The sequence below is a fragment of the Neltuma alba genome, unplaced genomic scaffold (assembly GCF_004799145.2).
Source record: "Neltuma alba isolate B1F8T4 unplaced genomic scaffold, ASM479914v2 tig00007868_pilon, whole genome shotgun sequence".
Taxonomy (NCBI): domain Eukaryota; kingdom Viridiplantae; phylum Streptophyta; class Magnoliopsida; order Fabales; family Fabaceae; genus Neltuma; species Neltuma alba.
Window position 1 is genome coordinate 8624 of NW_021634885.1, and position 19229 is coordinate 27852.

At 33.4% G+C, this 19229-nt stretch overlaps 1 protein-coding gene across 1 annotated transcript; it reads right to left on the reverse strand.

The window, feature by feature from the left end:
• Window positions 1–11928: 11928 nt before the first annotated feature.
• LOC114753342 (cysteine-rich receptor-like protein kinase 2) lies at window positions 11929–17623 on the reverse strand. Its single transcript, XM_028942030.1, has 8 exons — window positions 17204–17623; window positions 14746–15140; window positions 14502–14627; window positions 14243–14370; window positions 13662–13875; window positions 13329–13560; window positions 12836–12986; window positions 11929–12568 (listed from the first exon to the last, which is right to left on the reverse strand). The coding sequence occupies exons 1-8, from the start codon at window positions 17590–17592 to the stop codon at window positions 12254–12256; spliced, it is 1950 nt and encodes a 649-aa protein (XP_028797863.1). The 5' UTR covers window positions 17593–17623; the 3' UTR covers window positions 11929–12253.
• Window positions 17624–19229: the final 1606 nt, after the last annotated feature.

Consider the following 19229-nt stretch of genomic DNA (forward strand, 5'->3'; position numbering starts at 1 on the left):
GATATGCAGGTGGTGCATTTCAAAAATTGGTGATAATCTTTTTAGAACCTATTTGCTCTTTGCCACCTGGATTTTCATTATGGACTGGATTTAAAGTTAGTGATGGTTTATTTTCTGTTTTGAACTCTGGGTATTCACAGCAGATAACAATAGAGAAGACTTTCTGAAACAGCATTAGTACTGATCATGAGATCCTCTTTGTACACGCCGCCAGCTTTTTCCTAGTCTTGTCGCCTTTTTTGAAAAGGCAGTGCGGCTTAAGTTCAAACCCAAGTTATCCACAAGGCAAGGTGGCACAAAATCTATACACGCGTCGGTCAAAAACCTTTCATAAATTGCATGGTCACCCCCACACAAATTGTTGTTGCGTCCTTCAAGACTGTTTAAATTTAAGAAACATGTTGAAAAACAGCTCCATCCCACTGATATTAAGCCCAAAACACGAACCCTCTTCGGAGTTCGAAGCAGTCCCAACAACAAGATGCTTCAACGTCCTAATAATCTCTTTCTTCTCCTGGTGACCTTCTTGATATTCTGGTCAGGCTGAACTCTAAACGGCGTCGTTCCGGACCCGCAGACCAATCTTCTGCACAGTGGATGCAGCCCGTTCTACGAATACGTGCTGTCCAACTTCTCGACGTTCAACGAAAACCTCAACACAATGTTTAGAGAAATCCAAGGGGAGATCGTGACTCAGAACAAGTACTTCGCGACGGCGCAGCAGGGCGGCGGAAATAACCCAGTTTCCACTCTTTTTCAGTGCAGAAATTGCCTCTCCATCCCCGACTGTGCCGCCTGCTTCGACGTCGCTTCTGTCAGATCCGCAACTGCTCCGGCGGAGCACACGGTGCCCGTGTCGTCTACGACGGCTGTTTCCTCAGGTACAAGATCCGACTAACCCACCTGATTCAATTTTGACTTCCCTGTTGAAACAGTGGAAGCTTAGGCCTTGGATATAAGATATTTATTGCGTGATCATTGAGTAGTTTGTGAATGTGTTGTGAGGTTTACGACCGTGCTTTCTTTTTGGTTTTGTCTCTATTTGCATTGATTAATTAAACAGTAAAGACAAAGGAGAAATAAAACTTTAGTTAAGTATGGCTACTTAAAGTAGATGATAATATGAAATTAAAGTTTAATAACAATAGATGGGATCTCAAAAAAAAAAATCATTGAATTTTAAAATTTCAAATCATTCTTGTTTACTACATTTTAATAACAATTGACAACATTTAAAAAAGTAAATGACAATATATTTTTGTGATTTGAGATTTTGAAATTTTAGAGGTATTTTTTTTGGGGGATTTTTTTTCCATATATTTACACATTTCTCATTTTAATGATAAGGTAATAATTTGATTCATTAAATTTCTTAAAAATTTATTTACATATTTTTTTTAGCGTTGGTAAACATTTCATATGAAAAAATTTATAACTTGCAAGGTTTTATTGATATAATCGATGAAATAAAAAAATTGATTATTTCTCAGATAAATAATATAATAGACAAGATTTTAACAACAAATCATAATCAACAACAAGTTGTCAAATTCATCAACACACAGACGTCATGCGCGCAATAAGTGAGTATAAATGCTCAACTGCCATTAGATGCCCTCTGCTGGCCGGTCCATGTTAGCTAAATCAGTCTATAAATAATTCAACATAGGAATATAAATTTAATTCAAACAATTTTAATAATTAATGTTTTGGTAAAGGCACGAGGAGAAGATTAAAGATAACAAAAGGAAGAGTAGAAAGAGAAAGCTATTAAGAATAAGAAAGTAGGACCAAGACACAATTCAAAATGGCTTATGAGTTCGGGAAGTGGGTTAATTAGAATATCAGACGCTGGCAAGACAAGACACAACTTTAGCTAGAATATAGAAGGCTTTATATGAATTGTGAGTTAGAGTCTTATTCCTTGAATAAATTTATGGATAATTTATTACCTATTAGAGACAAATGTATAAAACCTAAATTTACACTCTGCTTATTACCAAAATCATAGCCTCGATATTTAAAGAAATGTAGCACGTCAAGTAGGTCAATAACTAATCAATGCAATTTTATAGTGATATTGGAAAGATGAATTGGTATTACTTTGTGGTATGCTAAGGTATGAGACGAGTGCCTTCTTTGACCAAACATATTTTGAATTTGAATTCGGATATTCAAATATATCTTTGACTTATAATATTATGATTTCTTGAATTCAAATTCAGAATCAATCATAATCAATTCTAAATATATATATATATATATCTCTCTCTAAGATATATATATATAATCTATACAATATAAATTAATTAAATTTATATCGTAACTGATTGGATTTGTTTAAGAATATTTGACCGAGTCGAACATATCATAATCTTACTTAGATATTTGACCGGTATATTTTCTTAATATCTAGTCAAATAGTTCGGTTCATCAAGAGTGGATCCAAGCCCAAAATCCACATAAATATAGATCCAACCTGTTATGTTTTCTCCCTCTCCTTATTTATTTCCTTCACTTAGAAGATAAAAAATCTAAGAACAAACATTTAGTGGCTTACCATGTTTCAAGAAGCGGTTGATATCAGTGGTTTGATCATCAGGAAAGAGAGAAGTGGTGGAGTATCTCATGAAGCACCCAGTATCGTAGCTCTTAGCATTTGAGTTTGTAAGACAAGTCTGAAATTTGGCTGACGCAGAGTTCATGTAATTCTGGCACCCACTGTGTGAGAGGGTTTGAACGCATTGAGCAATCGCATAAATTTTCAAACCATTATTATTAGGCACAGGCGTCTTAGTGACCGCATAAAATCCACTCATTCTTGGGGTTGCTACGTTTAGATTCCTTAGAACTTGTTGGACAGTTGAAGCAAGCGCCGGGGAATCTGTTATTGTCTGATTCGCACATCTTATGTTGCTCCGCTCTATGTCGTTGGCCAGATCAAATTGTTGACTGCTCTCGTACCTAGTCACTAATCAATAAGATGGTAACTAATTAAGCATGTGTCTAGTGTCTTTTTTGGGTATTGGATGGTCCCAAAAAGAGATGTAAGTTTTTGGTAGCCTCTTTTGTGTGTACCTATGGCTGCTGAAGAAGACTAAATTGAGATGAACTTATTTCACTAAGAAGAACATCTGAATCAAATCTGTTTACTTATTAGACAAGAATAATGTATGCTCTACCATCTTATCTCTATGACGATGCTCTATTATCCGAGAAAAAAGGGTGAAACTTGAGGTTGTGGGGGTAGCTAGTTGTACCTGAGGAAGCAGCCGTCGTAGACGAGACGGGCACCGTATGACCTGGCGGAGCAGTTGCGGATGTTTACCGCGGCGGCGTTTAAGCAAGCGAGGCAGTCGGCGACGGAGAGGTAGTTTCTGCACTGAAAAAGGCCATAAACGGGGATGTTAGCCTTCACTGCTTCAGCTGTGGCGAAGTGTTTGTTTGGCCTTGGATCTGAGCTCTCAGGTCTTGAAACGTTTCGTTTAGGATCTCCTTCAAGATGGAACCATCGTTGTCGCCGTCTTGGTCACACCATAGCTGCGCTAGATTTGTCTGAGGGTCGGAAACGACGCCGTCGAGCGTCCACCATGACCAGATTATGAAGCTCAATAAGAAGAAGAGAGGCTTCTGTTGCAGTAATTGTGGCTGCATGCTGGTTTTTCTTGCCTTTCAGAAGCTTGTATATATTAACTATTATATATATTAACCATATAAAAAGATTGTAACAAAACAAATTAGGAAGAATACATTAAAAAAGTTTTCAGTGTCATGAGAGAATTAAATCCTAGACGTACACTTCTACATGTTATCCAAGACGAGTTACTCTGTTTTTTTTTTTTTAACATATATGTATGCATGTATGTTTATCAAGTATCATTATACAGCACAAGATAAATAATTCAAATTGAAAATCAGGTTAAATAAATATTTCAAACATGATTTCTTCTAATTTTATTTCAAACATGTATTGAAATTTGTTTATAACTATATTTGCCACTTTGCTTGCTTCCATCCCATGCCTATCTCGTGTGGCATGTCTCTTTATATCAGTTGAATATATTTTAATTATTACACAAGAATAATGTATCCTTTATGTACGTGAGCAATAAATCAATATAATATATTATTATCAGCCAAAAAATATCATTTGTTATAAAAATTGGTTTTTATGCCAACGAAATTATATAACTTAGAATTCTGGGCGTTATATATGATTATACGCCAGAAGTTGTCATCTAAATAAAGGATTTTTTGGATGTTATTTTCGCTTGTTTTGTTTGAATTTGTTTTCTTTTATATATATCATTGTCTCTACGCTCGATGTCACAATGTTCATTAAAAAGATATGTCCCTAGAAATATATATGATCTCTATGATGTTGTATTATTAAAAAAGAAAGTCAAACTTGTTATTGTTGGTGGACTAATTGTACAAGAGGAAGCAGCCGATCGATTCCCACTTAATATTAATATCATTTGTACAAAAAAAAAATATTCAGATTTTTTTGTAATTTAATTATATATTTATATGGTAATTTAGTGGAAAGAAGAAATAAGATTAATTAATATACCTTGCAAAAATAATGAGGTGGCTGACAACTTGTGGGAATGAAACAACTAGACATAATATTAATGCCCCAACGTAATATCACGTGAAGCCTTAATTATGAACTTCACAGATTATTTAGTTAGCAATCCAAATGTCAACTCTTGTTTGTTAATTTGTTAAGAGCATAGAATTGAGAAAACGGATCCTGTTACTTGTAATATATGTTTATTTTTGTATTCTTATTCAATCTGAACCCTCCTTTTTTTTTTAATTTTTAATATCGTTATGTTTTTACATTTGAGATAATTCGATTCTTTTTTTTTTTTTTGCTATTTTTTTATAGGAAGATGCATGACACTGAATTTTTTTTTTTTTTAAAAACACTTTCTATGTCAGCTTTTTATATATTGCTGTGAAAAAAAATAGAGTTTTTACGTCGATTATTTAGCCGATGCAGAACTCTTCAAAAATTACGTTCCTTATTTTTATGATTCTACATTCGCTGACGTTGAAAGTCTGATTTGCAGCCGTGCTTGTTATGCGCTTGTTGAGCTTCATAATCACACGTAATATATAATCAACATCTAGTTAAAGCTAATCCATTTGCGGCCCTTTTTTTTTTTTAATATACATCAAATTCCTTAATTATGAGGGCCAATATATATATAAATATATGTCTCTCTCAACATGTAGGGGCATGAAGGCGACTCCCCAATTATTAAGTGATGGAATCTCATTCTCAGCAGGAGTATTATATTCACTTCACAATCCTAATCTCACATCCTAACCACCTATATTTGTAAATACTCCTCTGATCCTTAATATAAGATCTATTTAACTAATTTGATTAAATTAAAAAAGTTAGGTAAATTAGTTAATTATAAGAAATATGATATGTTTTTCCTAAAACACCATAATCATCTTTCTTAATATTCTCCATCCCTCTTCTACTTGATTATGGTTGAAAGAGTTTCCATAAGTGTAATTTAGGAAAATTTGATAAATATGAGAAATAAGTCTTATATTTAGAACCAAAATCAACTTAGTAATTAAGTCTTATATTAAGGATCAGAGGAGTACATAGTCAACATTCACTACAAAAAAATTGACTTTCAACGGCGACAAAAGTCGCCGCTGAAAGTACAAAAGTCGCCGCTGAAAGTTTTTTGCGGCGACAAGTCGCCGCTGAAAAGTCGTTGCCGTAGCAGCTGTGGCTGAAAACTTTCAGTGGCGACTAAAAAGGTCGCCGCTAAAAGATACTTTCAGCGGCGACTTTTAGAAGTTTCGGCGGCGACTAATGTCGTCGTCGAAAACACTTTCAGCGGCGACATTTGTTGCCGCCAAAAAGTCTTTCAGCGGCGACAAAAAAGTCGCCGCAGAAAACACTTTCGGCGGCGACACTCTTGTCGCCGCTGAAAGACTTTTTGGCAGCGACATTTGTCGCCGCCGAAAGTGTTTTCTGCGGCGACTTTTTTGTCGCCGCTGAAAGTAATGCCTAAGAAGAATTGGCTTTACCAATGCCACGTCATCGCCGCCGGTGCCACGTCATCATCTCCGGCCGCCACGTCATCACCGTCGACCTCCACGTCATCGCCATCGGCGGCCACGTCATCACCACCGACCGCCACATCATCACTAGCCACCTCCACGTCATTGCCACATCACTCCTCCTCGCCACGTCATCGTCCAAATATTTTCACCTTAAATGTGTCTTCTTCCAGGTTCGAACTCGTGACCGCCTCCTTTCGTGTCCAACCTTCTTGTCACCTTAAAAAAGTCGCCGCTGAAAGTCCACTTTCGGCGGCGACAAAAAAAGTCGCCGCTGAAGGTCCACTTTCAGTGGCGACACTTTTGTCGCCGTTGAAAGTCTTGGTTTCAATGGCGAACTTTCAGCGGCGACTTTTTTTGTCGCCGCCGAAAGTCGTCGCCTAAAGTCTGTTTTTTTGTAGTGATTTAACTTTTTCCTCCTAATTATGTTGTCTTTTTCTCTCTTTGGTCATTTATGGAAATACGTAAGATGCGTTTGTGATAGATACGCCTCAATAACTATAAATTAATGTCTTTGTGTGTGTGTGTGTATAAAATGTCAAATTAAACATAGACAAAGAAATGTCAACTAGTAATATCGCTGGCTGTGGCCATTAAAAAAGAATTGAAATGTCGACCTTGTTTATTTCTATATCTTTTTTTTTGTTGTGTAAAGGTACATCCAGTATCTTGATCTTATTTGCTAGGTGCATACAGCATCCAATCTTTTTATACAGTGTATCCAGTATCTTGATTTTACTTTTTTTTTTAAATACATCTAGCATCTTGATATTTTTTTTAGTTATATTTAGCATCCTAATCTTTAGTTACATTTAACACCTTGATATATTTTTTTGTCACATATAGCACTCTCGATATCTTTTTTTTTTTTTGAAATAGGGTGCTAGATGTAACTGAAAAAAATAATATCAAGGTGCTAGATGCATCATATAAAAGATCGTGATACTAGATGCACATGGAAAATAAGATTAGGGTGATGGATTTATCTTATTTTTTTAAAGAAATAATTTTCACAAACTATTTTCAAACAAATTTTGAGAGTTCAAGATCATGATGAGTGGTTTAAATGGAGAAATGCCTAATAAGATAAAAGGAAAACTTTATCGCACTATTGTGTAAGACTAACAATATTATATGGTAGTGAGTATTAGGCTTTAAAAGGATATCATAAATATAAAATCAGAGTAATTAAGATGAGTGTGTGGTCATAAAAAAACAAAGGATTCATAATCATCATATTTGCCAAAAGAGTTGGCATGGCATTTATGATAGAGAAAAATGATAGAAAATTGTTTGATGAGATGGTTCAGGCATGTTCAGAAAAGGCCACCGAATATACTGGTGAGAAGGGTGGATTAAGCCATATGAAATTCTCTGAATGAGAATAGAGACGAATGCGGGATGCCTAGCAAAATCAGCAGAACTTGTCTACATTTTGAAGTCCAAGTATTGGGGAACAGGATTGCAACAACGAAGAGGGTGAAGTACAGATAGGAGAGATGGCGGTCCTTTTCATATGCCACGTAGCCGGAGACTAGAAAATGGAGGTAATTAGTCATATATGGATGTTACAACAAAGGAGGATGAACCAATGAACAGGCAAACAAATTGAATTATTTTTAAAAATATCCAGATGGCTTGCCAAGTCAGAAATAATGATGAATTAAAATAATCTCTCCCAAACCCAATTGATGGTCAACGTTTGCAATATACTACTTCCAATCTTTAATATAAAAGCTAATTAGCTAATTTGTGTAGATTAAGAAAGGTTTTAAGTAGTTATTAGTAATAAATAGATGTCATCTTTCCTAAATTACTCTTACTAACTACCGTTTGATGGGATCTTTAATACGTATAATTACTATAAGAATTATTTTGAAAAAAAAGGATAAATATAAAAGATAATGTGAATTAGGATTTTATATTTTGGACTAAACTAAATATTAGGATTTTATATTTTGGACTAAACTAAATATTAAACTAACTCTTATATTAAACACAGGAGGTAGTATCAAATTGGGGAACATTACTCCACTTTTTCATTACTATAAAAATCTCCTTGTTTAATAATGCCTAAAATTTAACAGCAAAATATTAAAACAAATGTCATATAAATTGATTAGAAGATTGAGAAAATGCTTATTTCACGGTTGTTTACAAGAATTGCCAAATATTAAAAAAATAATTAAACATCAAAAAATTAATTTGGTTTAACATTATCACAGAAAAAGCACAAATAATTACCGTATAAATGATTGTTGTGGAGTGTCATTTGTGGACCCCACTCTGATTTGATAAAATAATCTCAAGAAATTTGACAATTTTTTTATAACGTCAAATACAAGTACTTGACTTTAGGATTTCTTTTTCGGTAGCATGAAAAGGGCTTCATTTGATAATTATTAACAAACAAGCGTAAAATATTCGGGGCCATATTTAATATTAAGTGCTTTAACAGCAAATATGTGATTGAATTTAAACAACATTGTACAAAATTGTCAATTATCATAAAGTTTTTTATACTATCTCCAATCCTTAATATAAAGCTATATAATTAATTTACAAAATAAAAAATTTAATTAAATTAGTTATTTGTAATAAATATATTTTCTTTTCTAAAATGTCTTGTTAATCATATGCATTTGAATCACATCTTGACAATAACTTTTCAACATATGTAATCATCATAGAGATAACTTGTGGGCAAAATGGACAAACTATTGAAAACAAAATAAATTGAAATATTATATTTAAAACTAAATTGAATTTTCAATCATCTTTTATGTTAAGAACTGGAATAACTATATGGGTTGGCTGCATTCCAAATAGCCGCATAGGTAAAAGAATGATAATAGAACCTCTACAGCAACCAAATTCAGCCAGCACCTTCAAAATCTAAAATGTAAACCTCTTTAAGGCTATGTATCCTACGAAAAGAGAATATAATTACCAAAATTACAACAAGTGAATGACAATTTTGGGTGCAAGAATTGACAAGGTTTATGCTACTCATTTATTATTGAAATTTTTTTTTACAATTATCTATTTTTTAAAGAAACTAATATAAATACTAGACTTAAGGGGTATTTGAGACGTTTTTCGTATTAGTGTAAAAACACTCTTTAAACGGTTTTTTTTTTTTTTTCTGGTTCCAAAAGGCCCTTAGTCCTGTGCCATACTATACAGTATGCAGGCAGAGTCTACTGGGCTTCGGCAAGTCTTGCCTGCTTCGTTTCCACCCTTTTTTAGACCTCACTCACTCCTCATCAGCTTGCTGTCGTGCCACCGGGTCTACTTCCTGCAGGCATCGTCTGTTAGCCTTTTTTCTGCCGGAGATTTTGCTAATTATACATAAATGATCTGTGCTTGACGTTCCTTAAGTTCCTCTGGCAGATCCCGAATGAATTGTTTTTGACATGGGAAGCAAATTGAGTTGTGTAATGCGTACTGATAGTGCTAGAGTTTAATCTATTACTTGTCTCTGCAATTACCTTTAAGCATGGAATGGATGCCCCATAATTTTCTCTTCCCATTGCTCAGAAGGAGCCACTTGTGAAGGCACACCTTACTACGAAATTTTTGTTTGTCAAGCTTATATGTAAATGCTGCAGCTTTGATATGATATGTGCCATTATCTGCTTCTGATGCAATATTTACACATCAGACAATATAAATAATTAGTTGGTGTTCCTTTACTAACTTTTGTGAATGTGGTTATGTTGACTTGAATTCTGATTCATAAAAGAAAGACAATGCCGGAGAAGAAAACTCCCCTGCTTTTTATGGATATCTCTGTGGAGGGGGACCCTGTTGAAATGATGCTTTATGAGTACCCTTTTATTTCTTTTTTAATAGTTTTGAATTCAAATGATTGTCATGACCAATGATGAATCTTTCTTGGTTTCTTTTTATTTCGCAAGTTTGACTTTGAGGAGAGTAGAAATGTAACCTAAGGAACTCTTTCTTCCTCCTAGCTATTGTATGACCCTGCCCCCTTTGTTGCAGAAAATTCCCAGCTATTAATACACTGCCCAACAAAAACCCTCTTGTACTGCAATTACAATCTGACTAATTGAACAGGCCGTTGAACATGCTAATTTATTTTGGTGAACAGAGTTTCTGCATTATTCTTGTGATTTATTTCAGCTGAGTCATCTGAGCTAAATCATGACATGGGAGGTCTTTTGTTCTTGTCAAAAGAGTAATACTCGTGGTTCACATTTTGTGATCATATTGGTTGACAAGCTTGATAGGTTTGTTTCATGGTCAACTCTTGTAGGTATTTATCTCTCTGTTTTGCTTTTTTCCTTTTCATGTTTCTTGACCAACTGGGGTGTGCATATAAATTGCTTGGTGTTGAAATATATATTTGAAGAAGTGTGTAATTTACTAATCCTGCTGTTTGGGCAGCTGGTTGAAGTAGTTTATACACTGCAGAGGACTGGAGCTTGTGTTGTTGCAGTACCTATTGAAATTGTCAGATGTGGTGAATATTACAAAGGTGGGATTCGTTTTGGCCATCTTAATTCTATTAAAAATGATCATAATTATTTGTGAGGTCATGTACAAAATATTTGAATTTGCCAGGACCAAATGTTAAAGCATAATGTTTGATCATTCTCAAAGAATAGTATTATTTATATATTACTCATATAACGCTTAAGATCACACGATCAATCACTTTACTTTTGGCCATTGTTTTCTTATTAATGAAGCAAAATCATGACATGTAGGCTTGCTTGATGAGGAAAAAAATTCCTTGAAGCTATTAATTACTTAATATATTAGTGCTTTTCTGTTACTCCTACAGTGCCTTTATGTTTGTGTTTCCCATTATTTTTACTACCCACTTTTAAACGAAGTAAATGGTTTATCTCGTACCTATTTATTGTTAAAAAATTTAATTGATTTAAATAACATCGTACTTTGTCACTAGAGTCACCCATTTTCAGTTATGCTATGGTACGAAGGGATGATTTTTAGAAATGTGATGGGATAGAATTGAGTGGACTATAAACTAATATGCTCTTGTATTGCTTTTTGTGCCTTATGTTTACCTCTTTGTTTTCTGGTTTTTGCCCTTTGTGTCCATTAAAAAATGTTCTAAAATGATCAAAAGCGGGATAGACGTTATTCTAGGAGTCTGTGACCTATGAATATGGATAGCCCCAACACAGCATAACACAATATGTGAGATGGTATATTTGACACCATAGCTAATATTCTGGTTAGACCGAAACAAACCCCTCCACTAGTTTCTACATTTAAGATTGGAGGGAGCATTATATAAGAAAGAGGAGAAGGAAGAAATTTAGGAATGCTCTTTGTTGTTGTAGGACCAAACTTGTTAGCACCATCACATACCCAAAGTGTCACAATTTTTGTATAAGGACCATGTTTAAAGCTGATACATGAGATATCAGGATCTTATAAGATCCACCACTAGGGTGTAGAGAATTAGTACTCTCTTATGTGACCTAATTTGTTTTCCTCTGCATGGTTTTTGTGACCTTATAAGATACACGAGGGTTTTTGAATATTTCTGTGTTTTTGACAATTTCTGAAGGTCCAAAGGCGAGAGGAGGCGCAAGAGGGCATTAAACTGGAGTACCAGAATAAGCATTAAACTGGAAGGCATTACCTTGTTTTCCTCTGCATGGCTTATTACCTTGATGTGTTTCTCTTGTGATTTGATGATATATACGTTTTCTTTTTATAAATGTTTCTGAAATGGCTGTAAAAATTTTTTTGCAATTTTATGAACACAGAATATTCTGTTTTTCCCTCATCCGTTCTTCAATTATTTCCCTCTGTTTTTGGAGGACAAGGTAATAAGTAAGATCAACTTAATTCCGGACACTGAACTGAGGGCATTAAGCTGGGGTACCAAAATAACCATAGAGCTTCTCTATAAGCCTTGGGAACTTCATTACAGATCATAATATAGATAGTTTATACTAAATAACGGGTGCCAATATGATGGCCACCTTTCACTCAGACTTTCCTACTTGTAGATGTGATGTTTCACTGAACTTAAAAATCTAGCACTCGCAATGAATGAAAGAAAACACTTGCTCCATTTTCTTCATTACTATTTTCTATGGGTTCAAAAACTTGAAAATGAACCTTAACAACACGTTCTTGAGTATTGTAATTACCTTCCTGATAGAATGGACTGGGACACGGTAGCATTTGATGAAGCTGAACCATTAGACGTGGATGTGTCTCTTCTAGGCCTCCAATTAGGATCAACATAGACAGGCATAGTGGGTTTCTTGTGCTCCATTAAGCCTTTGCTTTTGAGCATAACAACAATTTCAGACATTGTTGGCCTTGCAGCAGGAGATGCTTGAGTGCAGAGTAATCCAATTTCTATTATTTTCTTTATTTCTTCTGCATCATACTCACTTGGGTCTAACGTTTTGTCCACAAACTCTATGTGCATTCCTCTCTCATATAGCTTCCAAGCCTGCGAGGTGGGATCAAAGTCATTTAGCACAGAAAACTAATGAAGTAAAATCTAAAGTAAGGTTTATTTGATGATTGCTATTAAGTACTTCACCAGGGAACTAATATGTGAAATAATTTTTTGAGACAAATGCCATTGTTGTAATGTTGAGCTTCAAAAGTGTCCATTTGTCATGTTATATATTGAAAATTTTTTGAAAACTCTGTAGAAGTTTCTTCAATAAACTGTAGCACTCTGTTATATTATTAGCTCTGGGAATTTTCTTACCTTTTGAAGGAGTAATTCACTTTCATTATTAACCTTCAATTCACCACTCTTCTGCCCGCTTATGAGTTCTAAGACTACAACTCCATAACTGTAATTATCAACTTTCTCTGATAATTGTCCATGCATTGCATATTCAGGTGCTGTATATCCCCTAACCAAAAAACAACATAGTATTTATGGCATAATGGATCAAAACAGATATATGGCACACCACAGAAAATGAAAACATATATGAACAGACAAAATAAAATTCCAAATGCTCATGTGCATCTTTAACTCTTTCATCATATTTGAAAATTGAAATGCGTCATACATGGATACAAAATATCTTTCTTGAAACGTTTGACCTTTATAGAAACAACAGAACGTCAATGAAATGGATATAAAGGCGTAATAACAGTGTTCCGTTTTACCAACATATGAGTACTTTTACAACCTGTGGTTTTCCCATGTGATATAATACCAGAAGTGGATAAGCATATGCGTTACTTACATTGTTCCTGCAAATCTTGTATTAAGATGAGATTGGTCTCTTGGCAAAAGCCTTGCTAGTCCAAAATCAGCAATTTTAGGTTGAAAATCATCATCTAAGAGGATGTTGCTAGTTTTTATATCTCTGTGTATAATACAAATGTGGAACTCCTCATGTAGATAGGCCAAACCCCTTGCAATGCCCAAAATTATACCAGAACGTAGCTTCCAACTGAGAGAACCTTTATTTTTACCTGTTTCCAATACTTTAGAGTAAGAAAAACAGAATAGAAGAAGTAATGATGATTCTCAAAGCTGCTGATGAAATTAATTAAAGTATTTGATTTTGTTATACCAAATAAGTATTGGCCAACATTGTTGTTTTTCATGTACTCATAAACAAGGAGCCTTTCTTGTCCTTTGCTACAACATCCCAGAAGTCGAACAAGATTCCGATGATGAACATTGCTTATCAGCTTCACTTCACTTTCAAAATTTTTCTCCATCTCTTTGGACTGACCTAAGGCCAATTTCTTGACAGCAACAACTTTTCCATTTTTCAAAGTGCCCTGTTCAAGAGAATCAAGACATTATGCTTGATTACAGAATATGCTTATAGACATTCTAACTTTTCCTCCCTTTCTTTCTGGGACTGTGACCTTAAACAGCACATTTATCATGAATCGACGTACATAACATTTTGTTTTGGGTGTGGGATCAACCTTTTGCTTCATTCATAAAAACTATTCATATAAGAATATATTTACAGAAGTTAGAACTATAGTATGGTGAAAGTCTCATCATGTTGTGAGACAAACATTAACTGATAAGCCTACCTAGACAGAATTTATACTAAATGTCTGAGTGCAACACCCCTGCGTCTGTTCAGAACTGATATCAATTTTAATATTGAAAGTGAACGTTTAGAAAGTTTACCTTGTACACATCACCAAAACCTCCTTCTCCTAATTTATTTTCTTTGCTGAAGCTTTTTGTGGCTGCCTTTAGATCTTTATACCTGTAGTTAACGGGGCCTTTCAACTCAGTTGCTCCCAAAATGTCACCTGTAAGGAACAACCAGCTTCAAATCTCCGTTTAACATATCCTTCTAATTATTAAAACCATAACATTAATCTCCTTTGGGGACAAAAAAGGTGAGAATCAAACCATCACATCTCCTAGCTAGTTATCTTACCCCTAGGATTCCTCTTGGATAACTGTGATCGTCTGTGCAAAGCAAATAATGCAAGAAGAATCAAAATAATAGATGCACCTCCAACTACTCCACCAATAATAGCCTTCTTCTTGGTTGAACCTCCTCCTACAAATCACAGTTGAAAAAAACATAACCCCATTTCCACGTTTTTTTTTTTTCCCTAACCCAAGTGTATACAAAATATGCAATCTATTTGAAGTTTTAATGAAGTTTTAACTCTTACCTTGTTTCAGGAAGTGCTTGATATTAGTGGTTTGATTATCAGCAAAGAAAGCAGTCGTGGAGTATCTCATGAAACAACCAGCATCATAAGTCTTAGCATTTGAGTTGGGAAGACAAATCTGGAAATTTTTTAAGCCAGTCTTCAAGCAATCTTGGCAGCCACTTTGAGTGAGAGTCTCAAGACATTGAGCAATGGCATAAATCGAAGTGTTACTATTAGGAACTTGTGTTTTAGTGGCTGCATAGAAACCAGGTATTCTTGGTGTTGCTATTTCCAGATTTGTGAGAACTTGTTCTACTGTTGAAGCAAGTGAAGTGGAGTTTGTTGCTTTATTCCCACACACAATGTTGTTGCCAGCATCTGTGTTTTGGTCAAAGAAGCCACTGCTCTCGTACCTTAATAAAACACAATAAAAAGGAGTATTCAATTAATCAATCTCATTTTTGGCGCTGGCCTCTTAAGGTAAATTTCCTATTTATATTATTTCATTTCATATTATTTAATTTGGAGAATGTAAAAAGTTAATGTTAATCAATTTGCAGATTGTTTTACTTGATTATTGTTAACTATTATGATTTTATAATAACTAAATATCTTTAAAAAGGTACACATTTCAAGCTGCCGTCTAAGCAGAAACAAGAGTTAGGATGACCCCACTTCTCTCTCTCTCTCTCTCTATATATATATATATATATATATATATGTATCCTTATTTAATCTCCTAAGCCAATAGATAAGCTTTAAAGTCTTATAAATATCAATCAATAATTATCATTATCAATATAACGTGACATGGATAGCATATCATCTCATTATTAACAAGCTGTGAACAATACAAATTATTATTCAGAATTTTTGAAATGCGCAAGACTACATATCTACTTGTAAAATCAATAGAAAATGTCAAATTAGCTAATGAATAGGCTTTTATTGTCAATATTTTCATCTCAAAAGTGGACCAAATTCGCCACTTCTCTTGAGATAGCTTTTTGTGTGGAGATGCAAAAAGACAAATTAATTTGAAAACTTGTGTTGGTCCCACCATGGAAGAGTTGTTTTTGTTTTTGTTTTCCTTTGATATTTGATCATTTTCTAATTTATTAATTAAATTTGAAATGTGTGTTGGTCCTACCATGCCACTAAAAGAAATTTCTGAATAAATATAGCTCTTCAAGATGCTGAAAATTTTTGCTAATTAATGTGAAGTGAATTTTAGTGAATAATTTAAAAATATTGTTTCTAATATGATTCAATGTTATCCTATACCCACAATATTTAATCTATCTTATATTCAAATTAAAAATAATTTAAAATTTTTAAGAAGAACATTTATTCAATTTAATTAAAAAATTATAAAATAATTAATCAGTGTTTTGAATATATATCTTATAAATAATTCAAATTGTTATACATTTTATATTGATATAGTTATACATGATATGCCGTCTTTTAGTGAAAGTTATGCAAGAAAATGGGGCTCAAGGATGCAGTTAATTCTCTTCCTTCCAAGAAATTCCTTTGTTTAATATATATATATCATTAAGCCTAACAATATCAAATTTAAATTAATGAAAAATTATAAGATGTATCTTAGCATATATCTATATACCCAAACTAAAACACGGTCAAAATATGCCAAATACTACTTCTTTTTGTAAAAGTATACCATCTGGCACAAAGTAGTACAAACCGCTAAAATATCTTCCCACTGACCCACTGATGAGAGACAAAACTAGAGTCTTTTTGTTAGGCTTTATTACACATACGAAACAACCAGCCTTTGCCTCCTAATACATTTAATAAAATTTTCAAATTTACCGTCAGTAAAAATTTTCAACCAAACCACTATATGATGAGTAATTTTAATAAGGACATTTTGAGGAAGAAAATTAAATATACATATATTTATTGTTTTAAACTATTTTTCTTAGCATATATAAAACAATTATTTATTCATTCTAAATGAGTTTGAAGAGAGTTAAAAAGTCACGTGTTCATTCTGCCCAAAAAAAAAAAAGTCATGTGTTCAAATTTGAAGTATGGAGCCACAATAAATATTCTTTGAAAGGTTTGACTACTAAAAAGGGTTTTACTACCCTTTTAGTCTTCTTTAATTCTATCTGAAATAACAAATTTGTTTTAATCCTAAATATAAAATGTTAACTTATTTTACCTCCTAAATTTATAAATTTTTCATCAAATTATATTTCTATTGACTACATATATTAAAAAGCTCTCAATCAAGAGATAGTTAAAATGTATATGATTAAAAGTAGTTTAAAGAAACTAATCCACATTTACTGCAACTAACTGATCTAACTATTTTTTTTAATATTCAACGAATTAGTTAGTTATCTAGTATTTATATCAACCTCGTTAAGTAACCGAAATCCAATATGAATTCTAAACGCAGGCTGGTTTTACAGTTAGGAAAAAAAAAAAATCCAAAACAAGGTACCTGAGGAAGCATCCTTCATAGATGATACGGGCACCGGTGGCGCTGTAGGAGCAGTTGCGAATATGCCGGGCGGCGAATCTGAAGCAAGCGAGGCAATCGGAGATGGAGAGATAGTTTCTGCACTGAAAAAGACTGTAAGCTGGGTTGTTCCCCTTCACCGCCTGCGACGTCGCGAAGTGTTTGCTTTGGTTTTTGACCTGTGCTTTCAGCTCTCTGAATGTCGTCTTCAGGTTTTCATGGAAGATGCGCGTGTCCGTCACGTTGTATTGGCTGCATCCTATCTTCACGTAATTGGTCTGCGGGTCTGAAACGACGCCGTCCAGAGTCCCCCATGACCAGATTATGAAGCCCAATAAGAAGAAGAAGAAGAAAGGTTTTTGTTGAAGCATGGCGTCTCTTTTAGTTGCAGAAGAGAGAAGAGAGAGAGTGATAGAGAGTGATGATGGAGAGGCTCTTTCCCAAGAGTATAAATAAGCGTGGGGATTGAAATTAATACACTGAAAATTGTGGGCGCAAAATATAAATACCTGCCAAATATTTTTAGAGCAAAAAAATAAAATCCCATTGATTTTATCTCTCAAGAAATTTAAAATATGTCTTTAATAAATTAAAAATAAAATTATACGTTTATATAATACGTTTCATGAGGTGACTTGGGTAAATAGGACGAGTTGTTCAAAAAAAAAAAAGAGAATTACTTGTGTTTGTTTTATTTAAAAGGTTTACCATAATTAAGTTTGTACCAATCATTTCATTTTATTCCATTTTCTTCCATATAATCACACCCTAATTAAGAGATATAACACCTAATGCTAATATATTCGTAACCTTTTATTCATTATGCATTAGACGCTTCCAGCAAATATATATATATGTGTGTGTATATGTATATATATTTCAGTACCGTATAGCGCAGGCTAAAGTCTCCCAATAATACAGACGTCAACTTCTCTGACTCGGTCTTCCACTATGATTCCAAGTTGAAATTGAGTCCAAAATGAATTTATTTAATTCGCTGATTATCAACATGTATTTGCCTATATTCGATTATTTGAAATCGAATTAATCATTTATATTTATATTAAAGAAATAAATTATGAACTACAGATAAAATTACGGTTTCAAATAGCTCATTGGTGGAATTTGTTTGTTGAATATTGAGGGGAAAATGGCGGAAAATTAGTTGTGAGTTTTTTCAATTTTATTTAGGGAAAAAAAGATAATTATAGCTGTTTTGATATATCATTTCTTGTTATATTACCTCATTTATTTTAGGATTAATGTACAAATTATTTCGAAGGTTTTTACTTAAGAGTACTAAGTACTGGAAGTTTTTTGAGTGCAAGTTTGTTTTGAGAGTTTAAAATCATAGTAATGTTACTCTCTATTTTTAAGATGTTGACCATTGATATCATTATTTTAATGATCAATGTTAGTTTTGTTTAATAGTGTGGGGTAACATTATTATAATTTTAAACTTTTTGAACAAATTTGCATCAAAAAAACTTTTGAATATCTAGTAGAAGAAAAACTTTAAGAGCAAATTTACACATTAACCCTTTATTCTATTAAACACCAAATATCTTTTCGCACTTCCCTCACCCACCCACTATATATATATATATATATATATATATATATAAAGATATAATCCAAACAATCATTGTAGTCAATAAAAATGTGCCTGAGTATACATCAAATAAGGAGATAACATACAATATCAATAATTTAATATGACCATTCCATCCCACAATAACTTTTCACATTTTTCCTTTAAGATTTTTTCCCCAACGAGTTAAAAGTGATAGACAAAGAATATTCAATTTTGCATAAATTCTATAAAAGGAAGCTTAAAAAGGCAGCTGAAAAATGATAGTGTAAGGAAGCTACGCTTCACTCGATAATTTTATAAGAAAATCCTGCGCATTTCCATGGGCATATAATTTTTAGCCCAAAAAAAAAAAACTGCACAAGCATTTAATTAACAAAATCCAATTAGTTATTTAGCATTAAAAAAAGTCAATAA